At 35.8% G+C, this 23,676-nt stretch overlaps 1 protein-coding gene across 2 annotated transcripts in view; it reads right to left on the bottom strand.

Moving 5' to 3' along the window:
• ITSN1 (intersectin 1) overlaps positions 1 to 23,676 on the bottom strand; it is a 150,784-nt gene that overhangs the window by 62,466 nt on the left and 64,642 nt on the right. For both annotated transcript variants that reach the window (XM_068425074.1, XM_068425073.1), the window contains exons 15-19: positions 18,101 to 18,188; positions 17,788 to 17,927; positions 7,346 to 7,470; positions 2,713 to 2,939; positions 1,253 to 1,374 (exon numbers count right to left, since the gene is read on the bottom strand). In XM_068425074.1, the coding sequence (XP_068281175.1) occupies positions 1,253 to 1,374; positions 2,713 to 2,939; positions 7,346 to 7,470; positions 17,788 to 17,927; positions 18,101 to 18,188 (702 nt within the window). The remainder of the gene's footprint in view (positions 1 to 1,252; positions 1,375 to 2,712; positions 2,940 to 7,345; positions 7,471 to 17,787; positions 17,928 to 18,100; positions 18,189 to 23,676) is intronic.

The raw sequence follows: 23,676 nt of genomic DNA, 5'->3' as shown, positions 1-23,676 counted from the left end.
CCCCAGAATACATGCTTTTTTAAAAAATAGTTAACCATTACAACTTGTGAGAGTCTACAAAGTATTTTTTGCAAAATCCATTCTTACTGAACTGCCAAAACTCTTAAAATCTATTTTGTTGGGTAGAACACTATAATGAATACACTTTCCCACAGTGAACAAGGTATCATTTAATAGTTACACTAGGAATTTTCATTATGAATAGACATATGCATGTTAAGATCATACTAGTAATTTGTTAATATTAATATACACATTTAATAACTGCAGTCATTAACAACAGAATTATAATTTTAGAGATAATTAGAGATAAAAGCAGAATATCGCTTTAGAGTTTAACATGACAGTTATAGGCTGACCATATCCCCATATCTCATCATCTACTTAAAAAAAAAGAAGGGAAATTATTCTGTATTAACACATCTGCAACCAAGTTTTTAGGTTTTGAAGTTTCTATTTTTTAGAAATGACATTTTATTTACTGTATATCCTCTTTAAAATAAATGTAAAAGTATCTCAAAAGAGTTAAGTAAATTTAAAAAAAAGAGTAAATTATCATACAAACAATTCCAAGTTACAATTGTACTAGATCATTATGTCAAAAATTGTCACCAAGAGAGTTGTATAAAAGATTTCCAGTATTGCTGAAGTAGTATCACCACCATACAAAGACTATGTTAATGTTTATGTGACCATGACAGAAGTGTAGCCATCTTGTAGTTTAGCATAATTGTTTCACATAGTATTACACTGGACATCATATTCTCTTAATAAAGGCAATTTTCCAAATTAAGAATTTTACACTGCTCTTGTACTATTCTTATAAAAAGGTAAACTTCTTATTAGAAACATACTTTATTTATCAAAGCCAGTTTTTTATTTCACACATAGTAGTCACTCTTTCAATAGAAAATAACAGTAACTTTATTCCCTAGCTGCCTTGGAGGACAAGAAACCTCTCACTGAGATAACTTCTGTGTAGGAACATTTTCAAACACATTGACAGACACACAGAGCTCAGCATACTAAAACTGATATGATCTACTCGTAGATTATGTTTAAACTTTACACTTACAATGAACTGTAAGAAGCCATCCATTAGTATAATAGGGTTACTATGTCATATCATCATTTCGCTATTCACTGAAATATTTTTCTCAAGTCTGTAAAAAATCTTGCCATATATAATTTCAATCACACAAGTGCAAATGCTTAAGTAATTTTTTCAAGTAATATCACAATCTCTTCTTACCATGACTATGTCGCCAGGCTGAATAGTGATTTCATCATGGCTTCTTGATTCAAAAGGATACAGTGCTCTATAATACACTATTTTTGTATCCTCCTGAGCAGAAATGGTTAGAGGAGCTTTTTCTGAGCAAAGGAAAAAAACACACAAAGAAAAAAAAAATCAAAACACATTATTTTTAAATACTAAAAAAAAAAAAGGTGAAAGTGCCCACAAAAACTAACAAACCTTACATTGTCTGTAGGAAGCATGTTATCCCCTTTTTACACAAGGGGAAATACGAAAATGAATGATTTAAAATACAATTTTCTTACTATTTTCTTTTCTAAACTTTTATGACATATAAAACTATTTTCATAGAAAGAATCATGTACTTATGATGCAACATATATGACTTCTCAAATGCTTCAATGATTTTGTAAGTTAAATCTGATGATCCATAGGTTCAATTCAGTGATATTCTTGCACGTATCAGTGGTACCCCAAATACTTTTAGAGCCTGCTTGTGTAGCAGTTTCATTTGCAGCCTGACTATACTTCTAAGAAAGATGTTTCAAAATGTCCTAGTACATACAGATTGGCTGAAAAGAGGTCACTTACAGATGGTGTTTTAAAAAAATTACATGCTAATGATGCATTATTAGAAAAAGAAGAATACAGAAAAACCCCAAAGATATAAGCTAAATTGCTCTTGTATAATACACTTCCTATTTTGCCTATTCAGTTATAAAAGTGCTCTCTGCTACTCTGCACAAATAAAACCTAGCAAGAGGACACAGTAGATTGTCAATTCTAGATTTGGGGTAAAAGATAGAAGGTAATTTCCCCTTTATGCAATCCTTTGATCAAATATTTAAACAAATATTACATTCCCAATCAGTTCTCTTGTGTATGTATCAAAGCCACTTAAGGGGTCACCATGATTCCCAATACAGGCAAAAATCAGGTTATAATGCAGAGAAAAAGCTCTCAGCTGATCGTGTGCATAGCAGAAAGAAGGGAATTAAATCTTAGACTTCAGGTCATTTGCTCAGTAAACAACAAGCATGAGGAAGGGGGAAGAGGAAAAAGAATAACTGATGTATTGCTACTACTCTAAAAAATCCCAAGGTGTATCTTCCACACCAAAATAAGAATTGTAAAGAAAAGTACAGAAATAATTTTTGACATCTTGCATCAAGATCTCGCAACAACTTACAGCTAAGATTCTCTCTTCAGTTGGCACTGTGAGTCTCATCAACTGTGCTTTGCACTCTGCTAAACACCATACTTTTAGGAAGACTAGTGAAGTGTAAAAGAACAACTTTCTGGAGTCCAGAGCTCAATCCATACATGATTTACTTTAATAAGACTAGCAATCCCATCTTGAAACGTAATATACTTCTGTATTAAATGGAAAGACAAAACAGAAAAGAATTGCTCAAGAGGCATGTGCAACTGTGCTTCTTGATTTTTTCCTCTACCTGCATTTGACCAAGGAGCCTGGACAGCTGGCTTGATTGGCTCTTGATGTGGTTGGAAGAGCTTACTCAGTTTCTCTTGCATTTCCTGTTTCCCCTTATCCTCACTTTCCTTCTTCTTGGTTATTTCTTCCCTTTTTTGCTTTTCATCTTCCTGAATTTTTTTTGGCCACTGAAGTTCTTCTGGTTGCACTCGATCAAGCCGCTGTTTATCCCGTTCCTGGATTCGCCTGTTGGACATTTAAGGTGTTTTTTAAGCCAGTCAAACAAAAGACCATAAAATTTAGTTGGCATTGTGTGCGATCTATAGAAGTGTACTCTTTATGGCTTTTGCATACCCTGTAAGAGCTGTTAATTTTATTTTGGTGAGTTATCAACCACTCCTCAGCATCTTCTTACATAATGACTCCTAGAGGGCAAAGGAGAAATATTCAAAGAGATTTGCTATGACTCCATATGTATTCATAAAGAAAGAGCTGTGGCTCTCAAACAAGTGAGAGAACACTGTTTCATGTAACCTACTACTAAGCACAGGCCTCCATTACCTTCAGTTGCTTTGTTTTTGCATTTAAAAAATTACCTTTAATATAATTTTTTATTTTAACTCACATTATCAATTCTGTACCTTCACAATAGGATTCCACAGAACTTTAAAAGAGGTACAGAGCAACCTGAGCACACAGAAATGATAAACTAGTTATGTTTTGGAGCTGAATGTAATATGGGAAAAAACATTCAACACTACTTTTTCTTGTCAGAGTTCTTCAGAGATTTGTAAATGCTAAACTTCACCTTCTTTTTTGAGGCTGTGATCTCTTCTCCTCTACAATGACATGAAAATAAATATATTTACCTGTGTTTTTCTAATTATTGTATGAAACTTTACACAGGTATCTTAGAACAGTCTCTTACTCAGCTCACAATGCCCTGAAAATTATAAGCTTGATAACATCCAGTATCTTACACTTTCAGTCCCATCTCTTCAACTCAACAACATCTGAGTCTCAACATGGGGATTCAACAACATTTGTGTATTCTCTTTTCATAGTTTTCCATGGGATTCATAAACGCTATGCAGTTGTTTTAAGTAGTGAACCATATGGAGAAAGGAGGAAAAAAAAGAAAATTCCCCTTGGTTGAAGAAATAAAACTCCTTGGCATTCAAAAACCCAGACATAAGCCCTTCAGTTCCATGTAACTAAAGCTGCTTTTCAAAATCTCTTCCCAAGCAGTCTAATTCAAGTAATCTGAGTATCCCATTATACCAGCATTGCAAGTTACCATTTTCATTTGCCCCACAATTCCTTTTATTTAATCTAGGCCTGTAGATATCAGCTACAGTTATCACCAGACATTTTCAATAATGAATTCTTACCTTTAAGTTTTCCCTGAAACCAAATAAGCAGCAAATCATACACTTCAATTTTTATCTGCTCAGCACTGACTTCAGCTCTAAAATGAGGCAAGAAGTCAGGAATAGTGATCAAACAAATTGGTTCTGCTTATTTTCTCAAAGCCACAAACATCCCTAGATAAGACTCAAAACAGCCAAATGGCGGGGGGGGGGGGCGCGGAGCGGGGAGAGGAAAGCAGTAATCAGAAAATACAGCAGTCCTGATCCTCCTGTTGAGGGGCAAGGAGTAAAAAAATCTGCAAGCTTCATACAGCACTCTTGCAGAACTACTCAGAAAATTTTACATTCCCAACTGCGAAATCTAACGAGTCCTTCCCCCTGGACAGAGGACAACAGAAGAAAAAAACAAATATTCTCTGCTAGAAAGAATTTGCACAAGTAAAGACAACTCTATAGGGCTATAACAGATGCACAGTCCACTTTATTTTGTTTCATGATCTATTCCACTTCAATACTTTCTTCGTACTTACAAAATTAGGGACAAACACATGACAACAAGCTGGTCATTACAGACTTGGCCTACTATACACAACATATTTTGTCCAAGGGCAACATGAATTCCTGGCTAAAAACCATGAAAAAAAAATTTAATTCCGTAAGGGGAAAAATCCACTTTCTACATAGTAGGTTGGCACCAGAGGGCAAAAATCTCATCTCTATCAATATAAGTTTTGAGTTGACAAGAATATTTTCTGAGAGATGCCAAGGTATCCAGTATCTGTTTAAGATGGCAGCTACTAACTTGCAAGCTCAAAAAATCTTTGGTTCTCAATGAAATTGCTGATACCATTTCAATATTCCACATCAGTATACTATGAGTAGAGGTTAAGACACCAATGTGAAGGATATCACTTCCTCCTCTATTAAATACTGCTACACTTCTGCCTTCAATGTAAAGTCATCTAACAAGTTAATAAAATCACTGTTCTAACAGTCTCCTATATTAATTACTGAATTTGTCCTTCGTATATTCATTTACAAAGTATTCACAGCCAATTACTCAGCATTTTTGTTGCAACACTGAAGCTGCATCACATAGGCATACAGAGCTCAATTTTCTTTTGACTTGAGTGGTGTCTTACCTGGTGAATTTAGTCTGGTGCACTTTAGATGGGAAATTGAGTTTTTAATTATGTTTCTAGTAGAGTGATTAAGTCTTCCTATACTTATAAACCAAGTTTGCTCTAACTGCTGGAGCAAGAAGAACAGATGAAAATGTATCTTAGGGGGCGTGGGGTACGTGTGATTTCTTTTTTCCTTCCACAGAAGCTGCAGAATTTTCTTCTTTGATTGTTATGGAAGTTAATATCATGAGTTGAAGACAAGGAAGGGAACAAGAAGAAACAGAGAAGCTAAAGAAACACAAGCCTAGGTGTGAGCACCACAGCTTGGGGTTAGGAACAGAAAATTTGACATTCTGCTCTCTTCCTTACTTCAAGACTCCTGATATGTTAATTATTGTGGAATATGACCTCTAATCTGGGATTTACCTATATTTGCTTTTACTCTTTTAATTTCCTTTTTTCTCTCACCAACTGCGTTATACCACTCAGGCAGTTCTTATGCCAAACATCAAAAATAAGCTCTATTCATTTTACTCAAATGTAGGGTCTTTTTCCCCTCTGAACTGTATGTTACTCCCAAAATCATACAAGTCTGCATGGAATTAGCCTTAAGATAATTAAGACTAATTAGCCATAAGAGGTCTTCAAAAATACCTCTACCATCCCCAAATATGTATGTCTGTATCTTTGTTTGCTCAATTAAGTTACATGCACAATTCAGTGCATAATTACCAATAAGAAATTGTTAAGATGGTTCTCAGTATAAATTGATTGTGGTTAAACATTAACCCAAAGGTTAAAGTGCACATAATTATGATCTTAGATTATTCTTTCTTGCTTTGCTTTCACCAGAGCTATTAAAAGGCAGCACACTTGCATAATCACTATGGGGCAGTATACAGGTTGTTAGCATTACTCATTTACCTTGTTCATTTTGGTACCTGTTGAAAACCAGTAAGACCGGCAGACTGCTCATTATCAGGTATACCAATTACAATCATTCAGAAGCTTGAATATTTGGGCAGCATGAAGTTGTACATTACTAATAACATCTGAATGCTCAACTAGCATGAAAAGTCAGACATGAAGATTTCCATGGCAGAAATTGTTCCTTTTCTAAATCTGTTTTTTAAATTTCCATTTTTCTGGAAGGAAGTGGAGTATTTTATTCAATATTCTGAAACAGAATATTTTTAGTGTTCCTATACTTCCAGTACCTCAGCAGCCTTCTTGTTTTCAAGGGAAGTTCCAACATAATTACCATATTTAGTGTAGTTATTTGTGATAGAAAGCAGTTTTCTTAGAAAGTTTGCTATTTCTGAAGCTGATCTTTAAGACTTCTAAAGGCATAGGTTTTATGTAAATAATTTAAGAATTATCTAAATGTAATCACTTTCTATGTATAAGATTACTGTTTGAAGATACAGTTTTCACTTAAACCTTGTTTTGGTTTTGCTTGAAATGTAAAAACTAACTTGATTCACCAAGTAGTAACACAGACTATCAATTCACTTTAGGTCACAGTCCATGTAATGCTATAACCAATAATTTAAGACCTCTTGTTCCCAGGCCTTTGTTTTCATCTCTTGACCAACATCTGTCTACATTAAGAGTATAAAAACCCCACAATTGCTAAAAATTAAATCAAACACCTACTGATAAATGATGTCAGAATAGAATTGGTTGCTAGCCTATATGCCATTCATTTTACATAAATAGATTATAAATATATGTAGAAAAAAATGTCCAAGTGTGTAGCAGAAAAACATTAGCCCTGTATTTTATGTTAGTATAAAAGACAGAGCTAGTTATTTACACTGTTCAAGAACTTCCCTAGGTGCAGAAGTACGCTACACATTTAAGTTACACTGCTGAAATCTGTACGCATTACTGACAAGAGTCACAGACAGATGTAGAAGCTCATCTACACAGCACACTTCTCATTCAACGATAAATCAAGAGATTCCCTGAGTTTTAAAAGGGACCATCTGCATTGAAATGAAACTGATCTAGGTCTTGGGTATTCTTGCCATTCAGTGATATATTCTTTGAGACCAGATTATGCTCCTGGAAATGCAAAGTTTATTTTACTTGTTTGCAAAATGCTTTGCACTCTAACACCTCTAGAGAACAGGCTTAAATTAGAGTAGTTTGTTACCTTTGGGCTTCTTTTTGCTTTTCCAGTTCTACTGTTTTCTTTTCTTGTTCCTTCTGTTTCAGCCTCTCAGCTTCCAAGTTCTTTTGCTTCTGTAATTGCTGTTTGTTATGTATTTCTCTCAGCTCCTAGAGAAAAAAAATAAAATGTGTAAACATATACCATGTGAACCATAACTAATGGCCCCATGTATTTCATTGTGAAGTAACAAAACTTGCAAATGGTTGGGTATCTCTGTTCAAACTTATGGTATTGCCAAATGGATTGGCAGATATTTAAGGTACATTTCAAAGACCTATAAACTACTTACTCTTTTCCTATTTTTATCCATATAAGCTGAGACGTTAAAGGGTTAAGAAACAAGAAAGCCTTTTTAAAATGGGACTCTAAAAAGCTGACAGAAGTTTGACAAAGCTTAATCTGAAAAGGCACTTATGTTTTATTTTGTTTGCTGGTTTGTTGAATTCATTTATTAAATTCCATACAAAAATCTGCCTTCTGAGCTGCTCATAATAGCAACTGTTTCAGTTAATCTATTTTATTTTGAAATTAGTGGTGATTTACTAAAGAATCTTCAGGATGGTTTTATACCAAGGAGATTTAATTCCTTAAGCAATGTCTTTGGGATGAATCATGGCATAGAGAGTATTCATCCATATACAAGTCAGTTTTTCTTTAATCAGCTGGAAAGACATTGCCTGAAACATTTAGAATATAAATAACAATAAAACCATCACCCTTCCCTCAAGATTTGTTTTCTGCATTAACGTCTATTAACATAAATACAAATTTTATCCTGAATCTCTTTGCATAACCTAGAATTTTGCATCTGAACTCCTCAGTATTACAAAGAAAAAAAGGATAACTTTACCTATGACAACTGAAATTTTTCATTGAAAATAGTTCACTTTAAAAAACTGATAGGTTTCAGTGAAAACATAGTACCAAAAAAAAAATGCAGAAAAAAATTGTAGTAGGAAATTGTTTCTAAATCTGTATCTTAATAATGTCTACTTTTATTGAAATATGTTATGACTTGCATCATGCTGGTTTGTTTAGTTCTTGTATCCTTTATCTTTATTCATTCACGGATTGAAACAGTTAATCTTGAAAGTATTTGGATAGTTTTTCAGAAATTCACAACCTACAAATTAGCCAGACGAAAACTTTCTGTAACCATCCTCATGCACTGACTGAAATGCAGAAAATTGCATGGGTTTTTAAAAAAAAAAAACAAACCCACACCAACTAAATATCAAGTAATTCAAAGGGCCAAAATGAAAAAAGTTTCAGTAAGTTAATTTCACAACATTATTAGTAACTTCTTAGCTATAGTTTCATAATTATTTACAGACTGTACTTGCACTGTGTCTAAAAACTTTAGTTAGTGAAAGTAATACATGCATTTTGGAGACCAGCGTAGGAGAAAGGGACCTGGGGGTCCTAGTGGACAACAGGATGACCATGAGCCAGCAGTGTGCCCTTGTGGCCAAGAAGGCCAATGGCATCCTGGGGTGTATTAGAAGGGGTGTGGTCAGCAGGTCGAGAGAGGTTCTCCTCCCCCTCTACTCTGCCCTGGTGAGGCCGCATCTGGAGTATTGTGTCCAGTTCTGGGCCCCTCAGTTCAAGAAGGACAGGGAACTGCTAGAGAGAGTCCAGCGCAGAGCCACGAAGATGATTAAGGGAGTGGAACATCTCCCTTATGAGGAGAGGCTGAGGGAGCTGGGTCTCTTTAGCTTAGAGAAGAGGAGACTGAGGGGTGACCTCATTAATGTTTATAAATATGGAAAGGGCAAGTGTCAAGAGGATGGAGCCAGGCTCTTCTCAGTGACATCCCTTGACAGGACAAGGGGCAATGGGTGCAAGCTGGAGCACAGGAGGTTCCACTTAAATTTGAGGAAAAACTTCTTTACTGTAAGGGTGACTGAACACTGGAACAGGCTGCCCAGAGAGGTTGTGGAGTCTCCTTCTCTGGAGACATTCAAAACCCGCCTGGACGCGTTCCTGTGTGATATGGTCTAGGCAATCCTGCCCCGGCAGGGGGATTGGACTAGATGATCTTTCGAGGTCCCTTCCAATCCCTAACATTCTGTGATTCTGTGATTCTGTGATTCTGTGATTAGCGCTGAACGACTGCACACTGTGCAACATCAAATTTTAAGATGTCGAAATAACTACATTACGAAGAGGAGTAGCACATGACCTTTGCAAGGTATTAAAAACACTTCTGATATATGGATGAAAGTTTAAAAAAAGTTAAGATGAACCTTGTGTCCGACCTCTCAGTCTCATTTCATTAATGATCCTCAATTTTAAATTCAAAGAAAACTGAATGCAGCATCATTAAAGAGATAATCAGTTCTTATACAAGTTTTAATTAAAACTCTGCTAAGGCCATGAAACTCACTGAAATACAGAGATAATTTGGGCAATACTGTATTTTATGATCATCATTATTTTTCATAGTCACATTAAAGCTTAGTAGATAGTTAGGATCTAGAATGGATATTACAGAATGTAAAATAAACTACTCTTGCAAAATCACTGGAATTATTCAGGCAGGATATTGCCTTTGGGAAAACTTTTAAACTCGGAATGCCCGTGGTTATAAACATTCATGCATAGCCTTAATTTGAACTAAGGAGAAGGGCTACTAAAAAGAAAATACATTAGCAATATTGAATATAATGGGGTTTTAGTAGTTGGCCCATAAAGAACAATGAGAAAATAAAAGTATTGGGAGATTGGAGTGAACACACAGTTGGTCAACGGCACCTGAAGCTAGAGGTGGCATCTGACCGGACTATAAATTTCTGAAGTGCTAGCTAGAGTGAACAGTAATTTCCAAGAACTGTATGTTATTAATTCTGCTTCTTTAATGTTGTTATACTCGTAGTATATTGAGGTACAAAGGATTTGATCCTTGTTTCAAATTAACTTCTCTTGGGGAATCACAGTCCCCATCTTCTCTACATGATCACCTGAACCCTTATTTGTATCAAAAAAATATGTACGAGTCCAAAGGACAAATATACAACCATATGAACATTAACAGTCGAGTGATTTACAAACATTCATCCGAAAGGACATAGATTAGAAAATGGCATGGTTTGAAAGCAGTTTTTCACCTGGCCAACAGTATTATCAATTTTTGTAGATTACAGAAATACATAAAATTAAGTATCTACAAAGCTCTTGAAGCTTAACATACTACTGCTGTGAAGTATCAAATATCTTGACTAGTATTCATGATTTTTAACAAGCTGTTTCTCTTTTCTGGCCAGAGTCTGCTATCCAAAGCACAGGTTTCCAACTCCTACGTTTAGTTAGGCTTTAGCACAGGCTTTAGCACAGGCTTCCATTTAGAAATCCTTTGTTCTACTTGCTCCAGCTTTCCTTCACATTCACGTCCTGTCCTGTCACTTAACTTTGTATAGCAAGAAGCTCAAGATTCTGAGTCCTGGCTAATGAGAACTCCTCTTGCTATTGAAGAGAGCATTGTGATAGCCACACATCGCTAATAAGGCAACACTGAAGATAGCTTAAAACTTTGCAAGGAATCACAGGTTATTTAAACAACAGTGCTTTCCAGGTTTGTTTTTTCTTCCCCTTTGCATCTTTATGATAAACTCTGGTGTTTGAGCAGTAAAAGATAAATAATCACTAGGCAAAGAAAGAGGAACTAAAATTCTTGAAGAGTATGAAGGCTATCGTATTTAAACAAAAAACCCAAATATATCTCAAAATCTTTAAGTGAGGCAACCGAGATACAAGTATCTGAGCTTAATTTACTTTTTAACAAGAAATTTGTAAACTAGAAAGAATGATTCAGTTCATATATATTCAGAGAATTGGGAGGAATTTACCTCTAATTCCAAATATTAGTATTTTCCCCCCTTCAGAAAAACTTCCTGAATTTGCACATACATAAAAACAAGTTACTACTTGCAAGACATCTGTGCACCAAACATTATTTACTTCCACTAGATGGTAACTGTAAGACTAGCCCAAACTTTATATTTTAATTATAGTTTAGATATTTAAGTTTATCATCTCACCACTATACATACGTTATATGCCACTTTTACTGCCAAATAGAAAACTGGGGAAGTTGTAGCTATGAGCCATACCTCCATGTCTGTCTGAAGCAAGTAGTTTCTCATATTGCGTACATATAGCAGGATCATTAACTGCTGCATCACAGCAGTGAAGCGCTGCTGCCAACTCTGGTCCAAATAATTATTTTGTTTGCTTATTTTGTCTTTTTATCTATGTGCTCGGCTAAGTTAGGATCTCAAGGGACATTTTTATAATTATTTAAGGTTTCCATAGACATTTTAACACATTATTCCCTCCCAGCTAAGCCAATATGCTAGTTCAGTATTTTGTGACATACCTGCAACCTTTAAGAAAATCTAACCTAGCTTATACTCCTAGCTCTGGATGGAATATTTTTGGAGATTAAAAAAATGCAATATATATCCTTCTTTGCATTAGCTAGGAGGAAATAAAGATTTGATCAGTATCTCATGCAACAGATAGATGCTCTGCCAAGTACCAGTGGGAGGATGGGGGAGAAAGAATCAGCATCTCCCATAGTGCTATAGGACACCAGTTGAACAAAATTATAGTAACACTTCAACAGTCAACAGAATGAAACATTTGCCAGCTGAATATTCAGCACAGTCCTACACTCATCTTTTACAGACACAAGCAACTTAAAAGCTGTACATTTACAAATCGTATGTTGTAACTCCAAAGACATAACAATGCTTTGCTTGTTTCTGGTGTGCAGGCCAAAGCATGTCTTACCTTAAAAGCAGAGAGAAATTGTTACCTTTCCACTTAATTCACAAACAGACTAACAAGTATAATTTTGATGTTACAATAGCCACATTTAGGTACCCACATAATATTGAATATGAATTAAAATATGAATTTCATACAGCAGAGTAATATTAACTATATACAGACAAGTCATATTGCTATGAAAACCTTAACGTTAGAAATGTAGTTGTTTAAGCCCAAATTTTGTCTTTTGACAGAAAGACAATAGAACTTAGGATACTTCAGGGATTACAATACAAGGTTTCCATCAAATCTTCTCTCCCCTTGAGACAAACCAGAGCATTTGATCCCAGAGGAAAGAACCCCACAGTTCTGTGCTCACTGAGGCTTTCCCACAGCAATACTCATTCTACCCCACTCCCAAAGCACCTGCTTTGTCCTTGACAGAGACCATTTGTCCTTTCACCCCATATTATAGCTAGGGGGGATTTGATAAAGGGAATGTATTGCCATCTCTCATTCCTGGAATCACAAATTACAGTGCTGTATAGGAATAATTAACATAAAAGTGATTTCTTTTTAAAAATTCTGAACATCACGACCAAAATAGGCAATTCACTTAAAATCTTGAAGTTTCAGATAAGCAAAAGACAAAAAAAAAACTAACTAGTACCTTGCCCAGGTTGTAATTCAAGGCACACTCCTTATCTAGGCAGTAAAGATTAGATAAAGACTCAAATTATAACTCTTTTCTTTAGTTACGTTTTAGTGCTAGCACCTCTTATTAAATACTAACTTAGTTAAACACTGCACACTCATCTGTTTATGGTAAAGTGAAGCACATAACTGGAGGAGGTTCATCACTCAGATTGAGATAGTTGTGTACTGCCTGAGTATGGCATGGAGACCTTTAGAAAGGAGTCTAAGTAGTTGACGCAGCCCAGGAGAACTGCCAGGCACTGCAGCATTGCATCTTCCATTGCCACTGACTGGAAGAAAGAAATGCTCAAATGTAAACAGGCATTCATATGCAAGACTTGTCCAGTGCACACTGACTACACAGGGACTGACAACAACTGGAACATGACACAAAATGTAAAACATTTTTAAGAACTTGATTCTACTTGTTCACCACTTTTTCCAGGCACTGAGAATAGCTTCTCAGCAAGACTAACGCATTTCAGAAACACTAACTCAGTTGTCTTCTCCTATGCAATAACACACATAAGCTCTAAATACTTGATTTTCTGTGCTGTACGAAATGATTATTTGGTCTTTGGAGATAAGAACATAATAAGAATTATTTTAATTGCTTTATTTGACAGTGTGTAATGACTGACCTATGTAAAATTTAAATGTAAATTCACACTGAATCTAGAAAGAATTTGTAAAGGTAATTTATAGTAGGACTATATGTGTACAAACAGGAAACCTAATATAAAGCCTTCTATTCCACAGAATTATTTTATAAAGTAGAGAAAATAAACAACTGCCTAAGTACATTTTACTAATAATAATTAAAATTGACACAGTTAGATTTCTACACTAAGATTTTTAAAGAGTAATGGAAGTTAGACTCCTTCAACTGTAATTCAGGACACAAAAAAGTGGCCAAACTTTCAACCTTGTTACAAACTCAGTCACTTACTCTGTAGCCAAATACAGCACAATCCACAAGACTGTTATCTTCTCTGATAAAATGCCTCAAATCTGATTTAAAAGGATATCTGACCAGCTGCAGGCTAAGGTACCTATTTCTTTGCCAAACAAGTACTAACAGTTTCCTGAAACCATGTGGTTCTACCTAAAGATACTAAACAAAGATACTTTAAACTACCTGTTTTGAAATATTAATAATATTTTATACTCCAGAAAGTTTTTGAAAAGTAACCAAATTTTATGAACATTTCCAACTCCTGAGATGTTAACTTCAAACAAAAGTAACTGAAGTACTTGAGCTCCAAAGGACTAATCAGAAGAAATTTAAAACAGTTGTTTTGAAGGGATGACAAAAGATCCAGTGGAAGAAAAAATGTTTCATTTATCTCCCTAGTCGCTCATATACGTTATTAAGACATGAAGCAAAGATGAGGTAATTTAACACTTGTTTTAAGTATTCACTTACTGCAGAACATAAAAACTATAACACGGAGGCAAATGCAGTGCAATCCACTGTATACTACTATGGTGTTAACAAGTTGACCTGTAATCTAAAATATATTGGAACACTAGGTAAACCTTATGGTCTCATCAATGAAAAGGCACACTAGATACTAGTTAAATTGTTCATTTTATCTTGTACTATTGAGGTATATTTCTGTATTCACTATCAGTAGATCAAGTGCAGCCTATTTCAAGAGAATGAATCAGAAATGGAGTTTTGCAAAATTTAAGGATGTATTCACATAGGAGATAAGGCAACCAATATTCACAGCCAATAAGGACTAAATCTCAATGACGACAAACGGTTATAATTTAATGTTGCTGTCAACTTCAATGTTTCTTAAGCATTTCATCAAAACTAGTTTGGCATATACTTTATACTCAGAGAGCAGCAGCTTACATATTTACAATTTTGGTTCTGTTTTCTATTAAATTAAGCATTTTGACTAAGTCAAGACATGTATTACTCCCTCTCCCTGTAAGAAATAAGTGCAAAATGCTGTAAGATGGTATATACCGAAAGAGTATTTAGATATGGGTTTTTTCCCCTGGGAATTCACAAACATGTGGTCATCATTCTGCTTCTTGTCCGGAAGCTAGTTGTATTATAGAAGACAAGACAAGCACCAGTGGCACTGCATCACTTGTCAGAGAACAAAAGCCGCAAAAGACAGTGTCAATTATGGTGCTGCTGTCCTAACAGCCACCCCGTCAAATATGCATCTCTCAGTTAGGATACTGAAGCACAAAGTAAGAGCAGATCATCGTAAAAGAAGTCTATCAGTTTTAACCTAGAAGATAATTTAGAAATTCTTGATTAAAAATTGAGTTTTTAATTTATTTATTTATTAAAAATACATTTTAAAAATAAACATTTCTGTATTTCCCATCTTTACATATTTTCCCTTAGTTTACAAAATAATAAGCCTTTATGTTGTTTAGAGCTCAGATGTGGTGGAATTTTTGATACTTTATTTGAAAAGGTTTTACATTTAAATGTGAGCGTTATACAGTTGACTGATTGTAGGCTGCAAGGTATTGTAAGGTATTGTAGCACCAAACGAGCCTGCTGTATTTATGCACCCAGTTACTAATAAGTAAACGAAAATTTCTTCTGTTAATTGGGGAAGCTATTAATTTGGTAATTATTTATAAGCCATTTTTTACCTATTTCAAATGTATCAGTCCCCTTTCTAGCGGTAGTTCCTAAGAGTCGTCACAGATTTTTTATTATTTAGGTAAAAGTATCTGAGAAATATGCAAGTTCCCAGACTACTTTGCTTTGAGCAATATTATTACCTAAGAGATAGGCGTGTTCTGCCTTGGTTTAAGAACAGAATTTCCACTTCACACAAACTCTAATAAAACTATGAGTCTCAGGAAAGCTTTCACTAGCTTTGTGCATAAAGTCTCATATGCAAGGCGTTCTGAGAGCTCTCTCCACAAGAACAACAGCCATTAAATCACTGCTGCAGACACAGCATCTTCTAAGAGGTTTCTCTGGTGATGGGAGTACTACAACCATTCCATGCTGAGTCCAGGAAAAAGTATTTATGCCTTTGTAGATATTTAAACCTAGTAATAAAACCACCCAGGCCCCAAAAATACATCTTGCACATCCAGTGAAACTACAAAAGGGAGAAGATACAACTCTCTCTGAATTAAGCTCCCACCTCTCAATTTCCATAGCACAACTGCCCCACTGCCTTGTTTTCACCTCTTAAACTCATCTCTTCCAAGCAAGCAAAGCAAGCTGCAGCAAAACAAAAATACCAACATACAGCATCAAAAAGTGGTCTTCCTATTAAGCACTGCTTCTACACATTATGAAATGAAGAATATAATATCCTCAGTCAGAGGAAGCTTGCTGAAGTTTTCCCAAAGAACTGTCTACATAACTAATTTTCAGCATTTAAAGTGATAACTCTAAATACTAAGATTTGAACACAGAAATCAGTTTTCCCATTAAACTGCAAAATAGTTTACAATTAGACAAGGCATTCTTGGATAGATGGCAGACATTCTGATAAATCAATGTCTTTGTTTAATGTGCGTTTTCAGTTTTTAAATATCATTAGCTTGTTATTTGTTAAGTCAAGCCCTTCAGTACTTAAAATATTGTTTTGTTTGTTTGGGGTTTGGTTTTGGTTGTTCTTTTTTTTGCTACTGTCACAGTACTAAGATTATTCAACCCTTCTGCCCATTTATAAGCTGTTTAGGTCGTTTATGATCAAACTGAATCCTGACACTAATTTTAGAATTAATATCCTTTGGCCATATTTATCTGCAAAACACTTCAAAAGAACTCCATTTAAAAAGAAAAAAAAAAAAAAACAAACCACCCAAAAAGCATGACATGTTAAGATGTGTCCAAAAAGCACATATAAAAAAATGAGGTAAACCATTCTGTTTTCTTCTAAAATAAACTGTGAATATTTTGTTTGTCATGTGTCTTTTATGACTCTGCAGAGATTCTCCCCTTTCTACCTCCCTGCCTAAGACGTGAGAGTCGTCTTTGAATTGGCATTGAAAGAGACAGTGGTATGGTCTACAGCTTTTAATTTTTCCTATAATTATTAATAACTTTAATATTAAAACAAGCTATTTGTTGCTTAACTTCAAACACGCCTTCCATCCTAAAGCATATGATGTAATCCTAGTTGATCTAATTTCAAAACAATTACAGAAACATTAATGTATCTATCATAGTGCATCTATCTATCTATCTAATGCACCTATCTATCTAATGTATCTACCATCGTGCCTCTAAATACTTGTAGCACAGTTTATTACATCTTGCAGGAAACTGAGTATTTTTCTAGACAGCTTTCAGTAGAAATCATCAGTTGAATTAGCAGATAAAGTACTTTAACATTAGAATATTTTATGAAAAAATGAATGCTATTAAAAGTTTATAACTAAAGACTGATTCATAACTTCTATCTGAAGAACACTTCCTCTACTGCCTTTTGCAATTTCTGTAATTTTCTTGTGCAGAAATAAACAAAAATCACAGTTTTAACAAAAGACTGATCAATAAAGCATGAAACCACAAACAACAGACAACTACATTCAGGAACAAGTATGAGCTTACAAACAGCAGATAAAAATTCTGCATGTCACTAGAAAATCAAGTCTCTTTATTAAAGATTTCAATTTGAAGTACTGATTCCAGCAGATTTGCTGACGTACTACAGTCTTGCACTTCTTTGATGCAAAAGGGCAGAAAGTGGCAATTTCATATTTGCAATCACGGATCTGGAATCAGAGCTCAAATTTATTCTTAAATAGATTCTGCAGATTAAGTTGATTCAAATTCTGAGTTTGGATGCTAAGTAGTATTTTCTTTAAAAAAAAAAAAAAAAGAGATTTGAGAATGTTCCCAAAACTGACATTCTAAAGCAATCATTCTAATTCGATATTTTTTTCCATAATAAAGTTAGAAAATATTTAACTGAACATTTAGAAGAAAGGGTTAAAAAGTCTAGGATTACCTTCAGCTGATTATTGAAAATATCAATTTCCTGAAGTTTAGATCTGGTTTCTTTTTCTACTTCGTCTAGCTGGTCTCGAAGCTGTTGACGTGCTAGTTCCTTGGCTTCTAAGGCTCTTTTGATAGTAAGAAGAGAATCTCCTGGTTTTAAACATATTGTCAAATAAGTATTTTCTTACACGGAGAATTTTACCTCATAGAAAGCAACATTTTTCAGTGTGCATCTTGCAACACGAAAAAGAAATTACAGAGTACACTGTGCAATGCAGCATCATGTCCTATACAAACTCAGACATGTACAAAAATATACTTACTGTGCAAACTGTTCTGTTGAACTTGCTTTAGCTGGTCATTCAGCAATTGCTTTTCTGGAATCAACCTTCCAAGCATCTGCTGAGATTCCTGAACAGAGGATGAGGAAAGAGAAAACAAGAAGAGAAACAGACAAAAAGGTGAGCGAAAGATGACCTTAGCCATAAGACCTCTCATTTTCGTGTCTTCTGAAACGACCCTACTTTTTCTCCCACTAAATTATGTATTATTGCTATTATCCAACCACTATCTGTGTGGTACTACCACTCAGACATAGTTCTCTGCCAATACAAAAAAGTGAGCATATCAAATTTAAGCATATTACTTGAGATTTGATTCTCATTGAATAAGTAACTTGGCTTGGAATTACTTGAAATTCAGGGCAAAAAGACAAGGATAGATCTCAGGAAATGTTAAAACAAGCACTTACTAACCGTTTAACTCTCATTTTAATAAACAAATATTAACTTTGATCAGGAATAGAAACACAAATATTTACAGTTTATTTAAAGAAGAAAAAATAAAGGCTTTCACTTCAAAGGAATATATTATGGCCAAAAGCTATGCAACACAAGCTCTGTTAGATGAGAAGACTTGACTCCTAGATCTCTCCATTTAGCACTCTTGAAAGAGGGTTATGATCTCTCGCAATTTCAACACACGGTCATAAGATTGTACACCGATATATTACGGGAGACCCTGCTGATTAGAAATTCCTCCTTCAGTGGATCATACATATCTATCTCTCTCCCATATATAATCCTTGCTCTTTCTGGAGGATGAAGTGCTACTTCATACACCTTTCAGAAGCCTTGACCTCCAACTTTAAGTTGTCAAAACTTATTATAGAAGCATGATGTGAAACAGCTTATTTTATAAAAGCTACCTGAGTGTCAACATCCCACCTTTCAGACAAACTATGTCATTTATTTCAGCAGTTGTCTTGAATTGCAGGCTTTTGAGGAATCAACCATCTGACAATTTCAATTTGTCATGAAGGATTGCAAATGACATAATACGATCCTAAGAATAAATGTCACCTAATCACTTAATACCAGAGTGAGTCCCACGAAAAGTTTTTAGTTTTTGTTATAAGAACACAAGGCTGACTGTACTGACACGACTTCATAGTTCTCCCACTTTACCCATGGCAGTCTTTGACTGGGCCTCTGCAGTGTACAGCTCATATCTTATGATTATACAATGACTGCAGACTACTGTAATCTCTTTATGTTTCAAAAAAAATATTTAGATAGCACAGCAGAGTCAAGGACTTTATAAATTCACAAAGTATCAAAATTAAGATAAACTATGCATTTGACTATTAGGAGTTACATGTGTCCCTCACTGTTCAGCTGCACTGCCTACAGCATCAGCAGATCTTTTTCAGCCCTTCAAGGATATCATGAAGGCCACATACTCCTATCATGGGACTATTATTCCCTGCCTAGAACCAAAGAAGAAACAGCAATATATAATGCAGCATTTTCCAAATCATCTGCCTGAGGGGGCCTGCCTCCTTCCCAACAACCACCATTACTGTGTTCTTAAACTACATGCAAAATGCTGTCTTTTGTGTTCACACTTTCCACCACACCCTTCCACCCAAATACCTGCATGCCCCATGCCATAGTTTGGGATGAAAACTTTAAACAGTATTATTAAATTAGTATAGCACACAGGCATCATGAAGTTTTCAAGTAATATAGAATCATAGAACGGTTTGGGTTGGAAAGGCCCTTAAAGATCATCTAGTTCCAGTCCCCCTGCCATGGCCAGGGACACCTTGCCACTAGACCAGGTTGCTCAAAGCCCCATCCAACCTCGCCTTGAACACTGCCAGGGAGGGGGCATCCACAACTTCTCTGAGCAACCTGTTCCAGTGTCTCACCACCCTCACAGTAAAGAATTTCTTCCTAATAGCTAATCTAAATCTACCCTCTTTCAGTTTAAAACCATTCCCCCTTGTCCTATCACTACATGCCCTTGTAAAAAGTCCCTGTCCAGGTTTCCTGTAGACCCCCTTCAGGTACTGGAAGGCTGCTAGTAGGTCTCCCAGAAGCCTTCTCTTCTCCAGGCTGAACAGCGCCAACTTTCTCAGCCTGTCTTCATAGGAGAGGTGCTCCAGCCCTCTCATCATCTTCATAGCCCTCCTCTGGAGTCGTTCCAATAGCTCCATGTCCTTCTTATGTTGGGGGCTCCAGAGCTGAACACAGCACTCCAGGTGGGGTCTCACGAGAGTGGAGTAGAGGGGGAGAATCACATCCCTCAACCTGCTGGCCATGCTGCTTTTCATGCAGCCCAGGATATGGTTGGCTTTCTGGGCTGCAATCGCATATTGCCGGCTCATGTTGAGCTTCTCATCAACCATCACCCCCAAGTCCTTCTCCTTAGGGCTGCTCTCCATCCATTCTCCTCCTGTATTTGTGCTTGGGATTGCCCCGTTCCACGTGTAGGACCTTGCACTTGGCCTTGTTGAACTTCATGCGGTTCTCACAGGCCCACTTCTCAAGCCTGTCAAGGTCCCTCTGGACGGCATCCAGACCACACCGCACAGCTTGGTATCGTTGGCAAACTTGCTGAAGGCGCACTCAATCCCACTGTCCATGTCACCAACAAATATGTTAAACAGGACCAGTCCCAATACCAAGCCCTGAGGAATGCCACTCATCACTGGTGTCCACTTGAACATCAAGCCATTGACCGCAACTCTTTGAGCGTGACCATCCAGCCAATTCTTTATCCACCGAGTGGCCCATCCATCAAGTCCATGTCTCTCCAATTTAGAGACAAGGATGTCATGCAGGACAGTGTCAAATGCTTTGCACAAGTCCAGGTAGATGACATCAGTTGCTCTTCCCCTATCCACCAGCACTGGAACCCCGTCGTAGAAGGCCACCAAATTTGTCAGGCACGATTTGCCCTTAGTGAAACCATGTTGGCTGTCACCAATCACCTCCTTGATTTCCATGTGCCTTATGTATAATCCAAGAAAGGTGGCATCTAGTAGACTAAACGTATTGATGGATAAACCTCCATAGAAAGAGGAAAGGAAATCAGCTTTCAAGACATGAGAATACCAAAATTGTACTGTTCCAATTCAAGAATCATTTAGATAAGCCAAATAGCAGAATGGATGTCAAAATGAAACAGAATTTACAGAAAAATTATCATTCTTCAAGCACAGAAAGTAACATAGAACAATATTTCAGGGTGGAATGTAACCCTAACCTTAGTTGTTTATTTTTAAAGGCCAGAACACTTCTAAACTCCAGACTACTCAATACATAGACAGTTTGGAGGGTTTTAAGGACAGAGAATGCCAAGGGATCACGAGGGTCAAGTTTTGTTTCCTGAAATCACAGAGAACCATGTAATAAGCATCTATTCCAAGAGCACCCACAACATGCTTTTCTACATCTTTTAGTTGTACTAAAGAAACAGATTAAATAAATTAATACATCACAAGCACTGAAGTTTCATGCAATAAGAAATTTCTGAGAATTGAACAATGTCCCATATAGCAGTAGAAGGCAAACAAAGCAATTTAAAAACCATTTCCTGTCAATCTAATGAGGGAAAGTTCTCTTCTGATCCTATGCCCCAAGCAAGAGAGCATATGAGAAACCGAGACACCACTACACATCTTATGTCTCTGCCACATACCCTGCTTCCAGTGCTTCAGAGGAAAGTCAAATTACTTGGGAGCCAAAGTATTCATCAAGGAGACAAATAATCCCTGCAGGTAACTAGCAGAAGCCCTGCAGATAGTATAAACATGATTCAAACACATACACTTACGGTGTTTGGAAAGTGGGATCCTTCCAAACATCCCTGGAAATACCACTCTACCAGATATCACAAATTCATACAACTAGCACAAATTTTAATCACACAAGATTAATTGTTACATAATTTCTCCAGAAATTTAATCAAACTCCATTGTGAAACTAATTAATAGGTTGAAGAATAATTACTCCTTTGAATTTACTCATCTTTCCATAGCAAAGGTCAGATGTATTGAACTAAAATATTTCCAAGTGAAGATATATCACCCCATAAAGATAACTGTTAATATTGACTTTTTAATCTATCGGAGAGTTTAGAGGATCAAAATCTCCTTTTAAAAAGTCACTTACTGCTTTAGTCTTTCCTCTACAAATTAGATCGTAAAATTTACAGGATATTTGAGAAACTCATCTTTTTTTCAGGAAAAAGCTCCCACTCTTTTAGGTTCTCCCCAGATAAAATTTGGCCTTTTCTACTAAGTAGTGACACTTCTTTCTAGGATCACAATTGTGATAAACCCCTCAAGCAACATTAACTGAACTATTAGTGGTCGAGGTCAATGATTACCTGAGAGAATATAATACCAAAAAGTCACAGTTATTGTTATCAAAATAAAAAAAAAAGACCACCTCAAAACCAAAAATCCAACAAAACAACCACCAAGAAAGGCAAGTGTGATTTTCATTACAGAAGTACTCTTAACAGTCATTGTGAATGAAGCAATTTAGAAGGCAAATAGGCATTAACTAAGCTCCTGGATACATACCACTACAAATATAGTAGTGATTCCAACGTAAGTAAAATGTAGACAACTGTGCAAAATTCATTGTACTTCACCAGATGTTTCAATGAAATTTCAGAGTGGTGTGAAAATGCTGAAGACAAAAAAAAAGCAATCTGCTTTTCAACCATTATGATTGGGTAATAAGTAGCACAAATTAAATGTTAGGAAGGTGAAGAATCCCTCTGCCCTCCTGAACTTTTCCTATCATGGTGATGTAGCTAAAATCGATGCTTAAAAGCTGTACATAAGGAAAAAGCACATCTACAGTCAGCCAAGGATATGATTAAAAATTCAAAAAATTGTTAATGAGTTAATGATAAACTGCCCCTTGTTTATCTAGTACTTTTTAATAAGCTACTTAACCACATCTACTTGTAGACAGATTATCTTTCTCATTACTTGTTTCCCAATAGTGTTGGTTTCACATTTTTTTCTTCCCTCTGCACCTTGCGTTTATTATACCCAGTTGTGGAAGGTCATTCCAAGTTCTTGGTAATAATGGCACTTCCTCACTTTTTTTACCATGTCTGTTATAATGGACCCTATCCCAGCTGTAGCACATTGGTCTTTACTATAACATAAATGACTTACAGCTTTTTACTGCAACATAACATTTTTTTCTTCTTAATTTGTTATATTATGTCAAAAGCAAACAGATATTTCGTCTTTTCTGACTACAGAGGCTAACTGAACAAAAATTACCAAGTTAACAGAAATGACATATGAAAGCAGGATATAAATTCCATTCAATTTGTGGAAATAGCATTCATTTATCAATGGCTATGTAGCTGCTTAGTTTCTTCTGAAGTGAGTTACAGTACTTCAAACCGTTTCTATGGAAAGCTTTTGGAATACAAGGGTTAGAGGGAAATTCAGATGGTTGTTGCTTTTACGTGGAGACAGGCTGCGCACATAAGATAGGTAGTCTGTAACTTATTCCGGTAAATGGGGGCTTTTTCACACATTTTATCAAGCATAGTCAGCTTCTTGTCTCTTTGAGCCAGT

Source organism: Nyctibius grandis, chromosome 2 (assembly GCF_013368605.1).
Source record: "Nyctibius grandis isolate bNycGra1 chromosome 2, bNycGra1.pri, whole genome shotgun sequence".
Taxonomy (NCBI): domain Eukaryota; kingdom Metazoa; phylum Chordata; class Aves; order Nyctibiiformes; family Nyctibiidae; genus Nyctibius; species Nyctibius grandis.
Note: the sequence above shows the minus strand (reverse complement) of the source record. Positions and strands in the feature narration are given on the sequence as shown.